Below are 24,214 nucleotides of genomic sequence, written 5' to 3'. Positions count from 1 at the left end.
GGAGATCCCACAATTGTTGCAACTAATAGTCCATGGTCCAGAGCAAAAATCAGTACCACTTGAGGTGCGTTAGTTGTGCAAATATATTTATACGACAAATAAGAGTAAATTGTACAACAATCCAATGGATTTCAAATGGTTATCACTGAAATCAATGTTATTGGCCATATAAGCAACATGGAAGAACTAAAGCCAAGCAAAGTGAAGTGGTACAGACAAGTGAAATATCTGATCTGGGTTCATGGACTACCAGGGATAGATGACAATGTTGTTTTTGTTAGATCAGGTATAGTTTGTACTGTAAATGTAAAGCCCGTTGTGTTAATCCACTGATGGATCACAGACTTTCTTATGTATCTTTAATCTTCCAAACAGCCTTTAACGATTTCGAAATGTATTATTTGAATATTACAATATTATCGTTGTGTTTTGGCCAGCTGTTAAGTTTCTGAAAAATCGATCTTGTCTAATGTTCATTTGTACATTAAGCTACGCAGGGCTTTTTCATCATTCATTTTATTATTTTAGTCGATGACACACGTAACCATGTTCAGCTGGCAATCCTCTACTGAATGGGGGTTATTTGACCGTACTGGCCAGTGTAGCATAGACATGGGAGCACAGTGCAGTACAACAATTGAAACTGCTACACTGCCATTTACCGATCATGATGTAGCCTTACAGAAGCCAATAGCACTCATTTTATGTATGGTATAATAATGACCCCGCATGCAAGCACTATCCAGCCTCAGCCCTCTGTACCATGAACTCTAATTGGAATAAAAGGCTTGCGTAAATAAATAAATGTGCTGCGGCTTCTTTTCCTAGGACTGCTCAAACAGCCCACAAGATCGGGTTAGATGTGCACGCTGCTCATGACCACTTGCATTAACTGCCAACCTCGACTGACTCCTGACCTCACGAGGAAACCACCTTCACGTCGATTACACTCCTTTACACGCCAGTTCAATTTCATCAAAACGCCGCACTTTTTTTTTCCACTTTACTAAAATACAATTTGTTTTGGTAAAAAAACAAAAACCTCTGAAAAATGTATAATACGCACGAAAGGAATGCCCTCTGCCCGACTTCCCCTCCGCAGCAGTATTTTCATCAGAAATGAGCGCTTGTGCCCGTGCACATCTGAACCGTCAATCGTTATCCTACCCATCAGCCACGCTCTCTGCACTGCTAGATCAAGGCACATTTACGAGTTGTCGACATTCCTCATGCCCTCGTGATGGAAGCACCCATCTGGGTCCTGCACACGACCTCCATATCTCATTGCTCCGTCTCCACGGTGACCATTCCCTTCGGGGATGTTCTCTCCTTCGGCTGCCGCTCCGTCACCAGCCTTGACCACCGCCCATCAGTACTCTGCTATTGGGATGGTTTCTCAAGTTCAGCTGCTTTGCCGAACAGGCAATATGATGTCTATAATTTGTGTTTGCTCGCTGACCGATGTGTTCCTCTTTTTGTTGCAGTTTAAACTGAAACGTATTCCCCCTCACGCTTATCCGGGTACTTTTCGGCTCTTTGTTTCACTTTCGTTTTAAGTTTTCACGTTTATGATCCACGTCAGTGCAGGTAATAATATACTGATTAAATGCATTATTCCTTAGGTACACGGACATATTGCTTATATTTATCATTACACGACTTTTACATTTCAGTGTGCTCACTGCTATAATGTTTTAACTGTTAAATGCTTTCACAAAAACCATTAACAGCAGACGGAGTAAAATTTCACTAGGATTTCAAGGGAACACAATTACTAAACAGTCGGTTCACGGCTCTGGATTGCACTTTGAGAATTGGATTTTCAAGGCAACACGTGAAACTTGTTTGCAAATGTGAGACAAATGATTAGGCAGATTTCCAAAAGTTTCAAGATAATATGAAAAAAACCCAACACTTTACATTGTACTTTACATAGTCCAGCACTGGGTACTTACGGTTTGGCGAAAATTAACACAAATAATTTGACTTTAATTATATTTTCTCAATATAAAAAAAAGTTTAACTCAGCTTGTTCAGAATGAACGGTTTTCAACACTCCCGCCCCACTGGAATGCTCAGTAATGATTTGGTAATTTTAACAGCAGGAGCTGATAGTGAAAGAGCACCCATTACACCAAGGTGATGTATAATTAATACAGCTGCTCCACATTAGCATTGGCCATCCTAACGTGATTGTCCAATCGATATTATTATGACCATGATGAATATTGTTTTGTAGTTGCATTCCCTTACCCGCATCCCCCTTTACACTACAGGCAGTTAAATGGGTTACACATGTTTATAAATGATTGATAGTTTTAGAAAGCAATGATCAGCACACAACCACCGCAATGTAATTCACCAGAATATATGTTCCACAATCTATTAAGTAGTTGAAATCATTGTAACAAAACAGAATGTTTAATGGAACAATGTATGTTTAGCAGATGTGAAGGCCGACCTGTTTATGATTGGGTGGCACGATGTTTCACACCCGTGACCCGTTAGATTTGTTACACAACACAACCAGATTGGCGACAAATCCAATTCTCACCTCCATCTCCAGCCGGCCCATGCCCATGTAGTCATTCTTGATGATAATCGGGATCGGGTCTCTCCTTCCTGTAAAAGTTAAACGTTGAGAATGTAGGAAAACTAAACAGTGTAAAACGTGTTAGTCATCCAGCTGTATTGTTTAATGATAACCCAAAGCAAACAAAAGTTTGTCTTTTTCTCAAAGTGTTGTGGTATTTTCACAAATTGACAACAAGTCTCCTGCATGCCCTTGGCCCCGACAATATGAAAAGCAAAGTCAGAGCATTAGTCTTGTAATCTCCTTTTGGGAAGACAATCTGACAGAGTAAATATTTGACAGCTTTTGTGAAAAAGACAAACATTAGTGGACAAAATCAAAAATGTAATGCTTTTGAAACGAAACATCAGAGTACGTAAAACATTAGATCCCAAGCCCCGAAGCAATTACCTGCTTTTAAAATAGCATTTTAGATCACGGGATCTAAACAAGTCAGCTTTCAATTATAAATTATTTTCTATAAAAGCACACACTCACACACACACATACGGTAGCATTGGACTCATGGAAGGAAAAATGGGAGACACAAATTTATAGTAATTTGTGCTTAACGAACGATAGTGTCCACTGTGTTTGTGGCCATGATATGTGCAAAAAAAATTATTTTGGGCAGCAAAACGATCAAATTTACCATCAACCAACACTTCCAGGCTCACTCTGCTGCAAAAAGAATGAAAGCACTAGTTAGAATGAACTAACCGTGGCAGTCTTACATAAAAACAAAAAGAAAGCCAATGGTGACGTTAGCTGATCGGGTAATATTCCAAGGATGCAACATCGACTGGTGGAGACACTGCCAAAGCGTTATGAATGGTAGCCCGTCTGTGAACGTCCTTACCAAATGAAACGGCCACAAAAATGAAAACACATCAGAGTTGTTCCATTGGTTCAGCTCGTGCAAATGAACTTCTCCTTTACGTACGTCCGCTGGACTACTACGGTTAAGTGTTTTTTTTGTTTCAGACAATTGATAACAAAGCGTGAGCGAACATTGCCCCCTGCTGGCTGAGGAGACAAAGGCTCAACTGTAGTCAAAACGACAATATTGATGAATACACATCAAATACCTTTTCCTTGGAGGCAGCCGGTAAGGAATTGGTGAGGTGGGAGTTTACTGCCTCCTCCACCACTGGAGGCAAGATTCGGCCTAAAGTTCACATTGTACGATGTTGTCGATCGCTTTCTCGTGGTTTTTCCAATTTGCCGTTCAACCAATTAGTTCGTTTTTGTGTCCTTATTCTGCTACGACAGACAACAACGCGTTGAAAGGTGTGTGCCCTTCCTGTCTACGTAAATAAATTACTTTAGTTGTTCTACTTCACAACAGAGTAAATTCACTCTGCAGACCTTAACTGCAACAAACCAAGTGAACAACTTTGAAGCAGCCGTGGACGTGTCTGGCTTCACAAAGGCAGGGCAAGGAACAGCTGCTCAAGCAGGCATTTACCCTCCCCTGCACCTGCCTTCTCCCTGCAAATCCTCTGGTTTCTTACAATAGAGTGACACGCTTTAGGAGAGCACATCTAATTAAAACACGCAGTCATTTTATATGAAAGTAGTTATTGTCCTAAGTTACGTATGATTGTTTTTTTTAAAGCAAGTCCGCACACTGCATAGCAAAGGGGGAATTTGTTTTTTTTCAAATGTTTCACCGGAGCCCGTTAAAACCGTAACTGTAGAGGCAAAATCCGTTGGCCCGTGTTTTAGTGCACTCACAAGAGTTCAAAGTGCACGTAGGTTTTCGCAGCCACTCGTAATCCAAGTGTGGCCTTTCTGGGTTAGGCCGCGTGCGGAGCCTTTTTCTCCTCTCCATCTTCCGCCAAGCACTACTGCGGGCCAGAGCCGTCCCTAGGGTACGGCGAATCGGGTCAACAGCCCCGTGCCCCACGCTGTGGGGGGTCCCGCGCTTCGACGTCACGGTGGTGTCAGATGTAATGCTTTCGGTTAAGTTTGAAGGCGTCGAGAGGCCTACACGGTTGGATTTGCCCCGGGCCGCGGACCCCCTATGGACGGCTCTGACTGCGGCCATCGTATTCCTGAAGATTCCCGCAGATGCAAGTGGTGAGAAACTGAGAGAACAAGCTCAGCACGCTGTCGAACTCGGAAGACTACACTTGGACATTTAAAAGTGAATGGTTAATGTAAGTGCTATTCATTCACTTCCAATGACCAAACCTTGCACGCCCTCCCCTTTGGAAGGCCTGGGCAGGCTTAAGCAGAGCGCTTGGGTTAAGTTTAGAGTCCGCCTCAGCTCCTATTTCAGTCCCTGTAAACTATTATTGCATGCTGCTCCATACATTGTGGTGGGTATTTCTATTGATGAAATACAAATCTCAATATTAAAACAGACATACGACAAACGTTAGTCAACCCCATTGAACAGCAGCTTCGTGGAATATCAATTGCAACGAATATGATATTGTGTATTCATACAATTGAAATACACTCTGGTGTGGAAATCAGGACCTTAAACACGACGACGGAGGCCTGCGGCAGTGACTCACCGTGCAGGTTCTTCCCAAGGCCCTTGCCCTCTTTCCACCCATGCTTCTGCAGCAGCCGGTGGCCGATGTTATCCTGAGAGATGCAAACAAAACAGAGAGGCCTCCCATAACACCTATTCCAGGCGAGCAGATGCGTTACCACGTGCAGCAACCAACTGCGCGCTACTGCGTTGGCAAAAATGCTTTCAGACCACTTTGCATGACCACACTTGCATGGCTGTGCTCTGTATGCAGGGCGACACGTTCCATTACATTACACACCGCCTTCTTTTGACGTTCAAAAAAGCAAGTACGCTGATCAAAGTTCATAATAAGCTTACAAATGATGACAGGCCCAATCACGATGTAATTTATGCAGTACGTGTTTCTTTAAGACAAACAAAACAAAGATTTTAAAGTCCTTCTTGCATAAAATGCCTGCAAAACATATTGACCTGAAAGCAGTATTTGCAGCCCTTTTGATTCAAGTGTTACACACTACCTGAAAGCAGCATAAAATAAAGATATATTTTTGTGTTTAACCAGAAATAAAAAGCTCATTACTAACAGTGTGCAGAAAGCATTTGTTGTTCACGATTAATAAGTGCATGTAACTTCCCCATCAGAAGAGCCCAAACAAAGCCACTGCCAAAACTCAGGAAATAAAACTGATTGGGATCAACATATGACATGCAGGCAACATTGATCAACAGGGGACACGAGGTGTTAGGAGGAAATAAAATAAACACTGGATGTTAGCACACCATGTGAAGATTAAGAATTACGCTTGCTGGACAAATACACGATTCGTACACAAACTGTCTTAAAAAGCTGAGCAAGCAAAATGGACAGGCTCTCAAAGCAGAAGCTGTTAGTGTGGGAATATACTAAATGAATGGGGTAAAGAAACATTTTTTTTGATGCCTGAGCAGTGACCATAGGTGGGTCCTCAGCAAGTTCGAGGTTATAAGTAAATAAAATTACACATAAACGACACGAAACACACGGAGTAGAATGAAGCATTCAGGTCGAGAGTTACGGACACGTGTGAAACTGGATATTTCTCAACCAGAGTATCCGAGTTAATTTGCAAGACTCTGCTGAGCAGCCACTATCCACCGTGGGCTTGATAACATGATGAATACATTTATCTTTTTAGATGAGGGAGGGGGAAATGAAAAAAATCAAGAAAATGAAGCGAATGCCATTTTAGAAGCAGTGCAAGTCGACTTAAAGCATTTCAATACGAACCTTGCTTTAAAATATTGGGCTGTCAAAAAAACAGTTAAAATGTAACAGAAATTAAGAAACTGTGGTTGAAATACTGGGTACTTCCGCATTCTACAAAAAACTCTTGTAAGGTGACTAACAATACAAGGTGACACGTTAAGAAGACTAAAGAAAGGCAATGCAGGTGGGCACATCATTCGACGGGTTTGTTTTCGGTTTAAAGCAGGAATGAGGAGGGGGCTCCGGCAACACAACAATAAGTACACGCGCTCACCACACCCGGTTACTGGACTACTGCTGGACGTGATTAATTCATGCTTTCAGAGAAGACTTTTAGAAAGGACTTCTGGCCATTCAGTTGCCAGTTAGCACACTCAACACTATTTACGTAAAACAGTAATGAAAGCCAGATGAACCAAACAGCCATTGGATGAGCAGGCGATAACAAACAGCAAATGTCAGTGCTTCAGAATTGATGACAAAATGGCTGAGGCCTGAATAAGGAACCTGACCTTCTCCTTTGTGTGATACACTGCTCTTGAATTCATGGATTGAAAAACGCATTAAGGAGTACACTTTTTTTAATCTCTCCAACTTACTTGCGTTACATTGCTTGGGGTGGGGAGGAAAAAAAAATGCATATTTGTAATTGTTCAGCACACGTTTGTTGTGTGTTCCGGTTAATAAAAAATTGTTCCATGAATTCAACTTACATGTCCGAAGCATGTATAAATCACTACACTATATATTTAAAAATAAAGCCAACTCACGACCGACACAAGCAGCTACACACAGCGATGCAGAAACGTGATGTTAATTTAGACTGCTGTAAATATTACGCAACTGCCAACGGCGAGGCCAGTGTTTTTAATCGAGTTGATTTCTGCATTGCCGATCTGGAGAAAATCCAAGACGCAGAAGCACAAAACTCACAGAGACAAACATGCAACCGAATAGCATGCAGGTAAAGTTCAAGCGAATGTCTGCGATGCTCAAAAATCTGAGACTTGACTAAAGAAGAGAGAGGCAAAGCAGGCTGTACGAACCTACAAGTGACACAAGCTGCCCAACCATTGGTTAAACTGCAGAGAAATCTGAAGGCAGAGGATGGACAGATTTTCCAAACCAACTCTCCCCTCCTCCCCAGCCCACGCTAAAACACCGTGCCGCATTGTTCAATAGCACACACACATCGTCTCAAGCACACACAGCGAGAGCTTAATACACAGATTATACCAAATCACACACCTTTAAATTATAATACTTCATATGACATGCAGATGTTAAATACTTACAGAAAGTAATTATTTTATACGGATTTTTTGATCCACTGCAGATTAAAAGAAAAACAAACATTTTGTCTAATTCAATAACTGTTATTTTCATTATTATTAAAACTGTTATAGTAATTAGCTGTAGCGAAAACATATTCACGTAGAATGTATTTAAATGAGTCTCGAACAACTGAACTATTCAATGGACGTTATTAGCTTCCATACCGTCAGCCCACGGGAAGCTTAACACAGGTAAAAAAAATTGTACGCATTTAATCAACAAAAAACACTTGCACATCGAATGTGACCAACAGAATGTTTAAGTAATTCTCAAAGGTGGCAGAAGTACAAATAAAAAAAAATTGAACATTCTACGCAACGATTTCATCCAATCGCGAGCGATATACGGGAAGAAGCAGCGTGCCAAATGTCAGCACGTCATGCATCGGTGTACGGTGGCTGTCACGTATATTACCTCGGCTGGTAGACACTTTATCGCGTGCTGCCGCTAATGGTGACTGGGCACCCAAAACGCTCACTCAGGAGTAGCTCTTACCGCTTCTATGGGCTTGTCCAAGGAGGCCTGTTCCAGGTCCAGGTGGCCTTCCTCATACTGATCAAAGTGGCTGCCCTGTGGAAACACATCACATGACCAAACCTTAGCACTTTGTAGCAGCCCAGTGCATGGATGTTGCATTTTGCAAATCCTCCGATGGATTGAAGGTTTCACCGCGTGCCGTGGGGGTGGTTTAAGCAAACTTTATTTTGCTGTCATTAGACCTCCTTTGCTAGTACAAAAATATAATAATCGGGGTTTTCCCCTTTTTTCTGGCAACAAAACTGAAACCTTTGTCCAAGGATTCATGTCCGCATTAACCACAATACTTGCAGTCAAAATGCAAGCAAAAAACATACTATGATAATATATGCATTGTCCTTGAAACTGATTGGGTCGAGGCTCAAAAGAAAGCCGTCCCTTGGTGTGGACCAATCAGTTTCAAGGACAATGCATATATTATCATAGTATGTTTTTTGTTTGCATTTTGACTGCAAGTATTGTGGTTAATGCAGACATGAATCCTTGTAAAAAGGTTTCAGTTTTGTTGCCAGAAAAAAGGGGAAAAAGCCTATTATTATTATTTTATTTTGCTGGTCGGTGCGGTTGGTTGAAGGTATGGAGCAAAGAGATGGGAGCAAGTACAATACAACAGTGGACTTCCTGCAGGACCCTCCGCTGCCCATAACACAGCCCCACAGCCAACGAACAGCAGCTTTGGGCATGGTGGTTGCTCCATCAAGCGCTATCCAGCCTCAACCCTCTTTGGGATCGGAGTTCTGGCGAGATTGAGCACGTGACTTGGTCATTGATCAATAAAGGTCAGAGAAATGTGTGGTGTGACAGTGCTCCATTTTCATTGAGTACCAGTGAACAAGTGATAATTATATTGATGCGAAAAAACGCGCATGTCCTTGCAGCAAATCTTCAAAATGTGTAACTCGGAGCCAAATGCCATGACAGACGCATGTCCTAATATTTTTTTTATTCACGTTGCATCGCCATCACGTTTGAAAGGCACGATGTCGTATGCATGCATGTACGTTGAACTTCTTTCGCACCGCACGTAGCCACGCGTGCTAATCCGTACGCAGCTTCAAATGTAAACGTTCCACGTATTCGCATGCTAGTTACATGCTATTAACATATAGCAGTGTTTGATAAGGATCACGACTAAATGGGTCTTCAATTATTGATATACTTAGAATGTGCAGCATACACATAAATTTGAGGTCATAGAGGGATACGGTTGACATCCCTGGAGTGGTCGGTGATCTTCCTTTGTAATATTTGCCGTGACAAACATGTACTAAAAGATTAATGAACGGCGTATTCACGTTATCGCTTTAAATGACACTTTTGAGTGTTCAGCAAATTCACATTTCCTTCGAATAGTCCCACGAACGAGTAAAATGTTTTACCCTGCCAAGTTTATTTTATTTAAGCGTAATTAACACAAATTGCGTGAGCATTGTCAATAGTCTATTTTTTTTGACTAAATGGGTCATAAATCTTGGTTGTAAGTAAAAAAAATCTAATTGATTGTACTTTATTGACCAAGCTATTTCCAGACACCAAAATGTAAAAGCACTCATCAGTAAACACAACCCACCGTTAACAATTATGCAATGTGTTTCCACATGACGTAATGGTACACGGGTAGCGAAATAACATTCGCATAAATTTTCAATTCCTTTAACCGCTGCCAATAACCTAGGGCCGCCTTTATCTCTAGTATTATTTGTCTATTGCGTCCGAGTAGGTGGAAGATTGTTTCATAACAAGGTTTGAGTATTGGCAGTATTATCGGTTTCATAAGAGAGGTTAGCATTGTCATTATTTTGAACTGTGACTGATGAAATGGGTTCAATAATTCATACTCTTAGGTTCAAGAAGCAATGTCGCCCGCATTGTGCACAGCTATGTACGAGGGATGTGTTTACAAATGGCCCAAGATAGGCAATTCATTGTCTCTTGTAAACGAAGGCCTTTATGCACCAGGCAACACTCATCAAACCTCGCCTCGCCAAATGCGTGCGAGCCGTGTGTCAAACATTCCTACTGCCGAGGGGTTCGGGACAACTGCATGGGTATTGATTACAAAAGCGTACACACGTTTTAACGCGCGATTAGGTTGCTCTAAACGAACCTACTATAATTAGAACATCGGCTGGCTTGGACCCGTACACAATCGCCACTCGCACTCGTTTGTGTGCTGTGCGAGGATTTGCTTCTGACGACGTGTACACACAACCGATGCACGTATTTTGACAGCTGCCTGCCCGACAGTCGTCCACGAAGGAAGGACACAAGGCCCCGTGTCTCCTCGAGCGGTGGCAGGGACCGAGGAGGGCTCGTCCGTCTTGCTGCTGCCAGAGAGACGTGGCCATGCCGCCGCTGCTGCTGCTGCAGTGCGTGCCATGGGCCGCGTCTGCCAGCCACTTTCAAGGCCTTGATCAGCAAGCGGCCATTCACCCCTCTCCTCCTTCCACTGCTTCCCTTAGCCTGCTGCTCATCTGCGTTACTCCTCTCTCTCCCTAATCCTTCTCCCTGCTTAATTGTCCTGCTATCTTCCTGTACATTTGTGTAAAAAGAGCTTTATAGCTTATCGGATTCCTCCAGGATACATACGTATTTTGAGTCTGGCATTGCAATGCTGTCTCGATGCTACACTGCACAACTATCGTCCCCTGCTCCATTGTACAGGACTAACAACATCTCCATACTGCCTTGTAGAATTCCCTCTCCCTGCTACATTGTACTAATCTCTCCCAACGCAAAACTGTCCCCAATCCCTCTTGGCTCCCCTTCCCTGCTCTATGAACGCCGTGCGATATCAAGACCCGTGCTGCCTTGCTCTCTGCCCTCACCACAGACTGCCTTCACCACAGACTGCCCTCACCACAGACTGCCCTCACCACAGACTGCCCTCACCACAGACTGCCCTCACCACAGACTGCCCTCACCACAGACTGCCCTCACCACAGACTGCCCTCACCACAGACTGCCCTCACCACAGACTGCCCTCCTCACCAACAGACTGCCCTCCTCACCAACAGACTGCCCTCCTCACCACAGACTGCCCTCCCCGCCCTAGCCCAGCCACCCCGGGCCCCGCGTCCTTGCCCGGAGCTGCCCCGCGGCCATGCCCCCATTGTCTCCTCACTCCACCGCCGCCCGCCTTGAACTCTCCTCCACCCGAGGCCTGCCCGGCCACTCGAACCCTCCACTTCTCAATCCCTCGGCCGAGGACACCGGTGCCGACACCTCAACCCCTGGCCGTGCGAAGCCCGTAGCGATAACCCCGTAGCCATCACCCACGCCCCAGCGGCAGACGGCGACTCAATTTCCCACGCCGAATAGGCGAGGCGGCCGTCACTGCCGGCGCGCGATTGGCTACCTTCACTCCACGTGACGCACGGGGAGCCAATCAGAGCCGCGCATAACAACTCGTGGCGCCTAAGCGGACTGGGAAATGTGGAGGACGCGGGACCACGGCCTTAGAGAGAGGCGGTGTGGACGGGCGCGGTGAGGGGGGGGCTGAGGCCTCGACTCCGCGTTGCCTCGCATCTCTCCCTGCCTCGTTTCCGCCGCGCTCTCCGACGGGTTCGCGTCGTCAGCGGCGCTCGACAAGGACACGTACTTGGAACTCGCGATCGTCGTTGAACCTTGAGAATTTGTCGGCCATGTTCGCGAACGTCGATTGCAGCACCGTTGCCGCGCACGGACTGCGCCGCTGTGCTTCTCCTGACGTCAATTCTGGTCCACAGGCGCGTTGACGTCATAAGGGTCCACAGGCGCGGCGACGTCACACGGGTCCACAGGCGCGTTGACGTCACACGGATCCACAGGCGCGCTGACGTCACACGGGTCCACAGGCGCGGCAATATCGCACGGGTCCACAGGCGCGGTGACGTCACCACGTGTCCACAGGCGCAGTGACGTCAATACGGGTCCACAGGCGCGGTGACGTGCCACGTGTCCACAGGTGCGGTGACGTCACACGTATCCACAGGTGCGGTGACGCCGAGTTCCGCGGCGGGGTGACGTTTAATGGCGTCAGGGGCCTAGCTACCACCACCCATGCCGCGAGGGATGTTGCGTATGACGTCACGCCAGTCTCGTGGCGTCACGGTACGGCAGGAACGTCACGGATTGATGTTGATGCGATGACGTCACGCAACTAGATCATCGACCTCGAAAATAATCGCGTATTACGCCACGGACGCCGATACAATCGTATTGGCAAAATCCCCTTTCAATTTAATATTCAGTGAACATTCATATGAACGTCACGAATTAAATGTTAACACGTACTATATATATATTTTTTAATATATAAGAATTTGTATGAGGAAATCATGCACATGCTTGATGGTCAGGTACTTTTGCAGTCCACTGCTGGATGAAAGACGTGTGGGGATTTGGCCGCCACTCCGGACTTCGTCTCGACCATCGAGCCCACGTGCCCTGCTCAACCCCAGCTCGTCTTCTAAGCCGCCCATTTTGTGTGACTTGTGTAATGACAGGAGAGTCTACATGCGGTGTGAGTGGACTAGTGGCCACGGGAGGTAATGACAGGGGAGTCAGCTGCGAGTGTGAAGGGACTGGTGGCCACGGGAGGTAATGACAGGGGAGTCAGCTGTGAGTGCGAAGGGACTGGTGGCTATGGGAGGTAATGACAGGGGAGTCAGCTGTGAGTGCGAAGGGACTGGTGGCCATGGGAGGTAATGACAGGGGAGTCAGCTGTGAGTGTGAAGGGACTGGTGGCCACGGGAGGTAATGACAGGGGAGTCAGCTGTGAGTGTGAAGGGACTGGTGGCTACGAGAATGATCGAGAAAGGGAGCGTGGTCAGGCGACGGAAGAGGACGGTGGAGTCTGCCGGTGGAGTCTACCGGTGGAGCGAGCGTCCAGAGTCAGCGAGAAGGGGGGGCGTGGCTTCGTGTCAGTATAAAAGGGAGATGCGCAGGAGACTCGGGGCTGTTGCAGTGGGGTCTTCGCCTGATGTCAAGTGAACGTGTCTTCAATAAAGTGCCATCTCAAGAGAAGTGTGTCAAGTCGTCATTACACATGTATATGTTATTACTTGATGAAACAGAGCTTAATAGCTCATCGGATCCGGTCTAAACAAAGATTCTGATTCAACAACCGAACAGAGATGACGAGCACTGACGTCAGTAGTTGGATCGTGGGACTGCGGTCGCATTCGGGTAGAATCAGAATATTTAAACTGGAGGAATCCGATGAGCTACAAAGTAATACAGCTCTTTTTTTTTTAAACACATGTCCAGTAGAAGCGATTTAAATGAAGGGATTCAAATCGATTCCCACGCTCGCTCATCACGCGACGAGTCGTGCTAACCGACCGGTGTTGGTTGCAATCCGCGCGACCGCCGCGCCTGCGGCCGACGGTGACGCTGCGTTCCACCACCGCGTGGTGGACACTCGGCTCTTGAATCGAATCACGACCACGAATCGTGACGAATCGTGACTAATAATCGAATTGTCAAGGGGAAGAGACTCGTGTGTTATTGTTCACTTATTCAGTATTGTTCATTTATTCGGTACTGTACATTGTTGGACATCCGTGAAAAAGAGCTTTATAGCTCATCGGATTGCTCCAGTTAAAATAAGGATTCTGAATGTGATGGGTTCACATCACCCTTGCAGCCACTAGAGGCACTGCAATTCACAGCATTGTTAAGAATTCTAAATTGTAACAAATCATTCAATCAGTCAATAGGGGAGAGATGAATGTTAACTTTTAACATCACTTCATAAAACATCCATAAACTCTGTTCATCTCGTCTCACAATAGATTCTACAACGGTTCGCCAGAGTAGATAATCACTGCCAAGTCTACACGATCGCCTTCATTCAATTTGGCCAACTCCGTACTACTTAGGTTATGAAATCTTTTTTTCCGGAATGCCATGCAAAGCTTGAGCCAGCGCGAGGCTGCTGAAAGTGATAAAAAAAGAGACAAATATCCCCAAAGCAGTCGTAAATTGTTCATCTTTATTTATCTAAAAAAAGAATATACGTTACATTGACCACGGAAATTCATTCATTGTAGCAGCGCTGTTGTTGTACCCGGGGGTGGCAGGTACAGCGAATAATGCGGGGAAAGGTCTTTGGCAGCACTGGGCCCAAAATCATTCTGCCGACAACTCTTGAACAACAACATTTTGGGCCCTGGACACAATTTGCCACAAGGGGACTCCTGGCAGACCTTTTATTTGTTTGAATCCCCCTGCAAAAAAAACACTCGACTCGCCATGCCCTGCCGCGTTCACAGTTCCATTCGCGACCGATGCACAATGCGACACACACGTGACTGGTACGCGATGCCGGTTGGGGAGGCACAGTCTGCCCTTGCATGCTCACAGATATTCATGCCCATAAAGCCGATCATTCGGAGTGAACATCAAAAAAGGCGCTCTCTGTATCTGTCTCTCACAATATCACGATCTCACATCCACACATTGGAGGCCTCGTCTTGGCGGCGGTAGCAGCAGCAGCAGCAGAAGTGATCGCCTCAAGTTAACGCTTCTCTTACGTATATTTTCGGGTTGCCCTACCGCGTGGTGTCTGTCCGGCACGATGTTTTGGCGTTTCGCTGCACATGACGGGAGCTTCTTTGGGATCTCAATTCAGTCCCCGAACTTAAAATGTTCGCTCCTGAAAAAAAAAGAATCTCCCCAAGTGCGTTGCAGTGAAACGTGCGACCTCGTGCCGAATAAATAATTTGCGGTACAACCCGAAAACGACAACATTCTCGTTTCAGTTCCTCAAGAACCCTGTTCCGTTCCTGAAAAAAAATAGCTTGCGGCACATGGGGGTTAATCGTCGGACATCGTGCCGAACAACGCGCGGTACGACCCGAGAACGCATCGGAGAGCTTCACAGCAGCGCCAACGAGAAAACCTAAGCCTGTTGTCACGTTGCCACCGTCAGCTGGAAGCAACTCGGGTACTGTAATTCGGTTGTTCGTCCACGCCGGTGTAAGCTGGGACAGGCATGCATCACCCCGGCCTGTGCCATCACACAGGAGGCAAGGTCAACACGGCAGCCTTGCGAGTGACCAGGGCGACATTCATCCAGACCGGGTACGATCATACTTAAGCACGACAGCGCGCATACTCTGTAGTGTTGTCGGGATGTGCCGTGTGGGGAAACCGTGGGGTCTTTCAATTCGTCTGCCTAGGACCACGCCCAGTGGTGTGAAATTTACAAGCTGGAACCAAATTGATTAAACCGCACTTGTCCTTCCTACGTGAATGGAAATAAAGGCGGGTTAGTGTAACGGAATTGATGAAACCACAGGTAAAACCTGGTTAGAAATAGCAATTTCTCAACGTTGAAAGAAGAATATTTTGCCACAACAGTTGAATTCAGCCGATTGATATTCCAGTATCTCGTTTGAAAGCGGTTATCGCTGCCACCCGGTGAAATAAGCGACGTTTAGGTTGCAAACATGCTGGCCAGGCCAAGCCAGGCTGGGTGGTGGGACAGGCGACCCATTCTCTCGCCACCAGGCAACCATTTATCTCATCAGGGCTCGTGTGGTGACTTATGCCACACCGCCAGACAGCTCGCTCGTACGGGCAAGATGCAGGGTTTAATATTTTCCACGTCGCTGGTTGAATGCAAGTAGGTGGGGCACGTGACCAGCAGCAGCTGGCAGCCGTCGCAAGCAGCGCACTGAATTTGCAGCGTGCTGCCCGATGCCGAAATATATTCCACCGACCCAGACTGACCGCGGCTGAGTTGATCCACGGGTAAGGAAGGGCACACGGATGAGAGTCGAGATAAACAGCATTCTCACAGTCAGCTGACGGTGGCGTACCCTTGAGCGCTGGCTGCAAAGCGAGCAGCACCGTGGCGGATTTTAAAACCTGCAAATTTCCAACGCGCAGTGGCCACACATTTCTGGTCGTGGTGATGTAGAGCGGGCGGATTATTCCCGAACAACTGTTTTTGTACAAATGCGCAGAAATCAATTGATGTGCTTTTTTCCCACTGGGTTCATGCATTTAAATATAAGCCGAGAAGAACTCAATCGTTCCCATATCCTAATACACAGCGTGCCCTCGAGATAACGTGGGCGGGCGGAGGGGGGGGGTGTACCGTGCCTCCCGCATATGACCGTGGCTCTTCGGTGGACCACCAAAACGTTTGGGGGGAAAAAAAAGTGGAACAATTTTTATTTTTAAATCGCATTCCTGGCGATCAAAAGGCACGCTGACTTTTGTTTTGAACCTCCGTCTCCACCCTGCATTGTGACGTCACGCGCCAGCGCAGCCCCCAGCATGGGGCTGCCCCACGCGCACAGTGACGGCTCTAGATTTGGGGGTTGTGCGTTCAGAATTGGTTTGGAACTTTCGGTGATTTCGGTCATGTTTTTTTTTCTTCGTGTAACTTTCTTTCATGCGATTTTTGTTGTAGTTTGTTCTAAAGTTAAACAATGTGAAAAACGATACGAGTTGTAAATGAGCCAATTTCTGGCGTTCGTGAAAATAACGAGGGCTTTGTAAAGGTGATGGATGTAACATTATTGGGGCATCTGCTCCTGAATTAACCCGGTACTTCGAGGACACACTGTGAATGAAATTGCGAATAACCCCAGACGTTAGAGTGGCTTGCCGGAAGGTCAGGGCATCAGCAAAGCCATTTCCGTTGGCCTACGAAAGCCTAAGGTCTCTCTCATCCTGGCGTGCCGACTGCGGGCTACATCATTTATTCATTGCAACGTGCCGGCACATCGTTTACCGTAAGCGCGTCCAGGAAGATTGCAGACTCAATATAACCCACCCAAGTTAAAGTCGACATTTAAAGCCATCCTCAGCTCTCGTCGAGGCCCGGTTCCACCTGCAATTTTTATTCTCACGAGCAGGCGCTATTGCTGGGAACCCCATCGGAGGCGAGGTGGGACACGTTACAAAATAAACATCGCTACCTCGAAGATAAAAAAAAACATCACACACAAAAAAATCAACAAGCCACTACGCAAGGGAGGGAGCCGTCTCGTAAATTGGACGACGTGTGTGAAAATAAATGCGGTGGAATGCTTGCGACGCGTTCGAGGCGTGATTGAGTTTGGCGGCAGACAGAGCACGTGCTTATGGTACAAGTGGAATGATCAACGATGAGCAACTGAAGGACAGCACGGCGATTCGAGGGGGTCAAATACGGCAACAAATACTGTGAAGCGACGCCAGCCGTCCGTAGAGACACATTAGTGGACTATCTAGGAGTTAACGTATCTTCTTTAGGAATACAATATCCTTCGTGTGAACAGAATATTAATAGGGGTGCAAACGATTCGCTCACCCCGCGATTCAGTGAATTGTCACGATTGGGGGTCGCAATTGCGATTGTCGTTTCTTTCTATACATTGCGGTTAATGTAGCGGCTCCTAGAGGCTGGAGGGGGCCCAATCCCATACGTTCACCATCCTAAGATCTAAACACCCTGTATTCTTCAACGGACGATTCGATGCGTGTATCGTTTATCTCTCACGCGTGCCGTCAGGTTGTGCCGCGTATCGTTCGGCACGATGTCCGACGTTTCGCTGCACGAGCCGGAGAATCTCCCGGCAACGCGTGGAGCGAATTTCCAGATATCGCGCCGAACAACACGCGGCGACAACCCCAACGGCGCACAGTGGCGCGGCACAACCGGGGACGAAGCTACGCGAGCGTCCTTCGTTTCTCTTGAGAATCACAACATTAGCCGACGGACCGATGCTCCACGATTACACCCCTATTTGTTGAACCAGATAAACGGGGGGAGAGAACAAGACGACGACCTCTGGGTCGCGACTATCGCCACGCGTGAAGCGGGCGCGTCGCGCTAGGCGCTGCCGCGCCAGGCGCTGCCGCGGCGGGTCGTGGCGGCAACGAGGGAGACGGCGCCTGCGCGTCACAAGCTCGTCTCCCGCTCCAGCCGCATGTAAAGCCACGCGCTACGCTTTCCGGTGGAGCTCGGCGGCTCGACGCTGTGGAGAGTAAACCGTGTTCAGACCAAACCAAACATTTGCCGCGTTAGCGATGTACAGGGAAACCTCAATGCAGCATTTTTTTTTTATTACGGGGGAACATCTGAACCAGATTTTTTGGGGGATTTGTGAATTCAGAATGTTATTCTTTATTCAGATTGGAGGAATCCGATGAGTTATGAATCTCTTTTTCACAGAAAGGTGCCCTTAAAGAAATGCAATTTTGATTGGTTGATTTATACATTTTCTGAATGGGGATTTTGTTTGAGTCTCTGCAAATGGCATTTTGCAATGTAATTCAACATGGATTTATAACAGCGTCTCAATGCAGCCGCATATCAAGACGCTGTAAAGGAACAGGGGGCAATCTGTATATCCTTCAGAGAGAGGCAGTAAGTCCGAGGTGGAAGAGATACAGATCTGGAACCTGAACTTGAACACGAGCCGGGAGTCGACGGCACGGATGGCTCGGGGGAGTTCCAGACAATGGGGGCAGCAAAAGAGAATGGGCGACCTCCCCCCGAGTTAAAGTTGGCTCTGGACCTGGGTTGATTTTTTAGATTCGTAATAACACAGAAAGCGCCAATGTTTTATCGAGGTTTCACTGTACAGTATACATCATGACAGACACGCAATTACATTGCACATAACAGCAACCGTTACAGCGGTGCTCAACGCGCAGCGCGCCAAGTCTCCTTGCTCCCTTGTGAACTGCCCTGTTCACTCAACACTCGTCCGCTTGTTGAAGCAGAGTGTTTTGGAAAATTGAGTCGCAAAGGTGATCATTACGACTTCCAAAAAACAGCAACACGCACAGTGCGCGAAACACACAGTTTCCAAACGAGGAAACTGCCGTTGCGGATGGCGTTGAGGGTGGCGGCCAAAATGTGCCATGAAAAGGACACGGAGAACATTCCACCCAAGAACTAACTGTTGACGTTATTTATTTTAATATAGATTTGAAGCTTTCGTGACTGCAGGAATCCATACTATTTGGTTCTTTCGGTAAAGTCACGTAGGTAGAAATAGAATAAAAAAAAATCACGACATTTCGATCGCAACACAAGCGGTCGTCATCAGGAAATTTTTTGTTTTATTTTATTTCTAACTACGTGACTTTACCGAAAGAACCAAAGAGTTATTTATTTTACCAGGTAAGGCCTCACTAAGCTATGCAGCTCTTTGTTCAGAAGCGACCTGGCTATCACGTGGAAATGTACAGCAGGCCAAATACTCGAAACGCGTGACGTTGATTCTAAATGCGGAGGGACGCGCCGGAGGACCTGGAGAAAGATCCACGCGACCACTTGGGAGAGAGACACTCAAACTCGAAATATACACCAGGCGTCGTCGGGAATGAATGAATGCGTCGCGCGCACGGCTACCGATGGCAAAGCGAGCGCGCCGGTGGAGTGCGAACACGCAGGCGTGTTCACGGTTACGCCGTACGGTTTCTCCCGGCGCGTCATCGGCTTTGTGCCGCGTGCAGTTCGGCACGGTCTCGGACGCGGAGCGAAACGTCGGACAACGTGCAGAACGACAAGACGGTACGTTAGGATTACCGGCACGCTGGGCGTGGGTAATGCCTGGCGCATGTTATTTAGAAGTCTCGATTGGGGCAAACTATGGATATCTCGTTCTCAAACCATTGTGACCGCCACCCATGGCCATCAAACAAACCCCATGAAAGACATGGCGTGAGGAGACATTCATCCAGCAGTGAATTGACAAAGGTCTGAACAATGGGCATGTCTATCATTGGCTAATATAATCGACAAAAAGCATGACAGAGGTTAAAGATGAACAAAAAATATGAAGAAGACAACAACATTGATTTGTGAGAATATTAAAATCAACAGCTACCAAAAAGCACGACAATAATATTTCAGAGTTATAATCATTTCATGTCAGGCCACGAAAGGGAATTTCCTTAGAACATTCAACACGTAAATATATCTTAAGTGCGTCTCCTGCTGCGTGTAAGTGCTTAACAATCAAGTTGCAGAGAAGGTGTCCACACTTCAGCGATTGCACACACGGTTATGACATCTCACACTCTAGTCACGACTCAGTTTTACGTCACGTGATACCTCTGTGAAAATAGATGCGTTTCTATCTCTCTCCACGCAGCGTGGGCACTGCGACGCGTCAAGTGCTATGCAGTATTCTATTTACGTTGTTTCTCACATTTAATTCAGCTCTACAGGAACAACTTTATTTATTTAAACTTTTTTTTTGTTATATATAATATACCTGAAGCAGTAAAATGCTATTGCCAAACGTTACAGGACACTCAGGTAAACATGCTCAAACGCAATACAAAACAAATCAACATCAGCCCCTTGCCAGGTTATCTCGATCGATGCGAGAGCGAGTCTTCTAAAACAACCCTTGTATGAAGAAGAATTCCCCTTCGAGGGGTCAAGCATGGGACTCTAGGCTGAGCGAGGGGGCCGCGGCCTTTGCGACGACGACCCCGGAGTGCCTCTAACGATGGTGCCGGGCCGAACGCTCGCGGCCGACCTCAGGCGCCGTTGGGTGAAACGCTCGAGCTCGTCAGCTGGAGCTCGCGCGGATTCGTCCACGCGTCTCGCTCGTCCAGTAGAGCCGCGGTGCTCAACCCTCCCGGAGAGGGGGATTTGACGGCACACGCGGACGCTGTGACAGAGAGCCGTTTTGTAAAACTGGGACGAAAACCAGGATTTAAAACGCATTTAGAGACGGCTAAGTGCGATGTCGTCGGGAACGTTCAGAATACCGGGCGAGGGGAAGGGGGTGTTAAACGCGGAAATGCTTTGAAATACAGACCCAGTTAGACTCCACGTTACGATCTACAAGAGAAAGGAACAGCGTTTAGTAACGGCAAGGAAATCAATCAGACATCAGAAGTACAAAAACACGATGCAAAGGGCGGGGGTCGGGAGGGGGGCAGGGGACGGAAGAGGGGGGGGGGTGCGGGGGGGTTGTGCGGACGTCGAGGCGACAGAGGCACGGAAGGGCCCGACGTGAGATAAGCGCGTGGCTCAAACCGGCCGATTTTGTCATTTTTGAGAGTGGGCTCAATCAACGCGTGCGCAGCGATTGCAGGTGCGCGGGGAGAATGGAATGTTAGAGACGGCGGCGATGTCCACGACGCTGCGCGCCTGGGCGGCTGCGGCTGGCGGAGGGCTCGGCGATCCGCGCGGGCGAGCCCCGTCCCGCGTCGTGGCGACCGGTGGGGCTGGCCCGTTTGATGTTCCCTATTCATGCGCTTACACGAAATCCGGGGGCACTCCCAGCCACTTGGGGCTCCCCTAAGCGCTTTTTTTATGCTTCGTTTGCGTAAAAAACTGGTAGCCGCCGCCGCCGTTCACAATCAACCGTCGCGGAGACGGCGGCGTGGGCCAGGTTCGTCTGCCAGGCGGCGCTTGAGAAGAGGGGCACCACGCCGTCCCGCACGCTCCGCCAGCCGCAGGGATTCGTTTAACCCGGAAGCTGTCCGGGGCAGAGCTCCTGAAAATATTTCCATGCCCACCCCCACCCCCACCTCGGTACTCACCGCTGTCATGGGGGCGGGGGGGCACCTGGAACATATTCCATGAGAAGTGAAGCCCGGCTACCCGTCATTGCGCCGCGTTACATGTTTGGGTCTTAGAACCGGGTAAAAATCCAAAGTTGACTTCGTTAAGAAGCGTTGCAGAGTTCACGTCCTCTGGGAATGTTGCGTGACGTACAAAGTGATTTTTTTTTGCATCGACATAACCCAAACACGTCGCGCGCACGCCGATGAGAATGGACCGACGTCAGCGCGCGGTTACTTTCAGTCTCTCAAGCGGAATCGCGAGCAGCCTGCGGCAGTGGTGGTGCATTGTGGGGTTTGTAAACAGGGGTGACACGTACTGGAACACATGGGACTCGCTAACGGGCTCGCAGCACGAGCGTCGCGGGCCATCGATGCCAACCGGGGAGGGTTGGACAGTCGAGGGTGGTCGCAACGGTCGTGAGCTCTGTTGGCACCGAGCAGATCTGTGGATGTTTGCCGAGCTGAATGCTGTTATGAAACTGGCCGAAACTGCACAAAGCAAGCGTAGCCTGGGTGTGACGTAATCCCCCCTGTACGTGTACTTTAACTTTCGCTCCTAGCATTGCCTTCCTGCATTTGCTCATGGCCCAGTCCCCCTTGACGGATAACACTGCAGTACCTGGTTCCCACGAGCCGTAGAACTTGAGATTGAACTGGGGTTGCTGTCCCCCTCGTGTGTCAAATCTACACTATTGAACCAAACTAAAGTATTTTTTATTTTAGCAGGTAAGGCCCACTGAGCTCTGTAGCTCTTATTCAGAAGCGACCTGGCCACAAATGACAGCTCAACAAAGTGGCTTATCGCGTGGAAATTTTTAGCAGACAAATACTCTAAATGCATACTGTATTTCTAAATGTGGAGGGAAAAACCAGAGGACCCGGACAAAATCCCATGTGACCACGGGCAGAGAGACATGCAAACTTCAATATATACAGGCGTGAGGGTTGGGCTTGAACCCACGACCTCCTGCATACCAGGCGAGGTAGTTAACATCTCCTAGCCACCGTAAGCTTGGCCGTGAATGCGAGCTGCACTCAGATTTCCCACGGGGCCTCGATTTGAATTTCCCTCCGTAAGAATTTGGGCACTGAGAAAATGTCGCCAAACATGTTTCAAATATAATTTTAAAACATTGTAGGCAGCAGGAACATTGAATTTCTAATTTAACATTTAAAATAATTATTTTCTTTTGTCAGAAACATGGTCTTGAGCTTTCGCACGCAGGCATTCCCTGGCCAGCTTTCCCCCATTGCGGTGTTTCCAAATAAAGGCTGCCGTACTCGCCCCACACGCCGGAGCGGTGTCGCGTTCGCCGCTCGTTCCAGAGGTCCACGGGTTCGAGCTCAGCAGCTGCTGTGGTTCATGCCGCGGTGTTAATGCTGCGGTGTGAACCGCAAACGCGTATCAACCACAAACGCGTGCCGTCTGGAGATCCCGCGACGTCGTACGAGAGGGAGCAGGAGGCCCGTGTGCGCCGGCATCGTGGTGGGAATTTTGCCAATTTTTATAAAATCACTGGCCAATTACTCAATCGGTAAAAACACGCAATAGCTTCGCCTCGCACTGCAAAAACTACCGCAGACCGTAATCATCTCCGACACGAAGCGCCTTCGTGATAACCCCACCTTGCACGACGAGAGCGACACGGATGCCAAATGCACTCGTCGTTCGACTTGAACTGGGGGTTGCTTGCCAAAGCATGCAAACAACCGCTTGGAAACGGACTCGGGTTGCCTATCAGCTCAAGCTCCGGGAGAAATCAGGCCGACCTCGGGGTCAACTCGAGGTGGGCATCCCATGGGAAAGCAGTGTTTGTCCCAATGGGCTCTCACCCGGCTGTGTAAATGTTCATTTCGCGGGCGTCACGCCGGCCCAGGCAAGCTTGCTTTGTTTAGGTCCCGGTGTTCCAACACAGAGAACGGAAATGGGAAGAGCCTCTCTATGTGCCCTCAAGAAGGGGCCATTGCCCGAAACGTCACCTGTCATATACTCTTTCTTTTTGGGGCAGTGCAGTTGATAACAAATGTGTTGAGTCTGTTGTTATTTGTGCTTGTGCACCGCTGCCAACTCGGCAGCAGAATCACCAAATAATTCACAAATACCAGGCATGGCCCTGCACCCACCGGGACACCACCACACATGTACCACCACCACACATGTACCACCACCACACATGTACCACCACCACCACCACGGCCGCACCAGCCACAACGTGGTTTTCCAGCTCACGCAGCTCTACCTCTGGGAGGTTCCGGCCGGCTCTGAGTTCGTCGCCACGGATCTCCACACCGCCGACTTTGCCATCTCGTCCGAGATGTTTATGACGGAGGGGTCCTCGGGGCTGGGGGGGGGGGGGAAATGTGGGAGGGGAGTAAAATTAGCCGCTAAGTGTCGGCTGGCGGCCGTGCCGACACGGTGGCGGTGCCACTAATAGCGCCGTCAAATCCGTGAGCGTTGTATTTATTACTGCGCATACTTTCGCGGGGTAAATGCGGAATGGAAACAGCGTTCGCA

The 24,214-nt window shown here is 47.9% G+C and overlaps 2 protein-coding genes and 1 long non-coding RNA gene across 7 annotated transcripts in view; 1 reads left to right on the top strand and 2 right to left on the bottom strand.

Annotated features, from left to right (window-relative positions):
* Positions 1–12,018, bottom strand: part of GPATCH8 (G-patch domain containing 8) — an 87,720-nt gene extending 75,702 nt beyond the window's left edge. The window contains exons 1-4 of one of the 2 annotated variants that reach the window (XM_078604041.1): positions 11,780–12,018; positions 8,137–8,211; positions 5,098–5,170; positions 2,555–2,622 (exon numbers count right to left, since the gene is read on the bottom strand). In XM_078604041.1, coding sequence (XP_078460167.1) covers positions 2,555–2,622; positions 5,098–5,170; positions 8,137–8,211; positions 11,780–11,824 — 261 coding nt within the window. In that variant the 5' untranslated portion in view covers positions 11,825–12,018. Of the gene's footprint in view, positions 1–2,554; positions 2,623–3,224; positions 3,254–5,097; positions 5,171–8,136; positions 8,212–11,779 lie in introns of those variants that run through there. The other variant, XM_078604042.1, reaches the window with a different exon arrangement.
* Positions 11,629–13,182, top strand: LOC144724710 (uncharacterized). 4 transcript variants are annotated; one of them, XR_013586568.1, is made up of 3 exons: positions 11,629–11,775; positions 11,907–12,151; positions 12,519–13,182. It is a non-coding gene; the product is annotated as an uncharacterized LOC144724710 (long non-coding RNA). The 4 variants fall into 4 exon arrangements; XR_013586566.1 differs by having other exon boundaries at positions 11,629–12,124; XR_013586567.1 differs by having other exon boundaries at positions 11,629–12,151; positions 12,531–13,182.
* Positions 13,183–14,135: 953 nt separating this feature from the next.
* LOC144724705 (electroneutral sodium bicarbonate exchanger 1-like) overlaps positions 14,136–24,214 on the bottom strand; it is a 79,701-nt gene continuing 69,622 nt past the window's right edge. Inside the window, exon 24 of the mRNA XM_078604037.1 lies at positions 14,136–24,041. Coding sequence (XP_078460163.1) covers positions 23,936–24,041 — 106 coding nt within the window. The 3' untranslated portion in view covers positions 14,136–23,935. The remainder of the gene's footprint in view (positions 24,042–24,214) is intronic.

This window comes from Lampetra planeri, chromosome 21 (assembly GCF_965212315.1).
Source record: "Lampetra planeri chromosome 21, kcLamPlan1.2.h2, whole genome shotgun sequence".
Lineage (NCBI taxonomy): Eukaryota > Metazoa > Chordata > Hyperoartia > Petromyzontiformes > Petromyzontidae > Lampetra > Lampetra planeri.
Note: the sequence above shows the minus strand (reverse complement) of the source record. Positions and strands in the feature narration are given on the sequence as shown.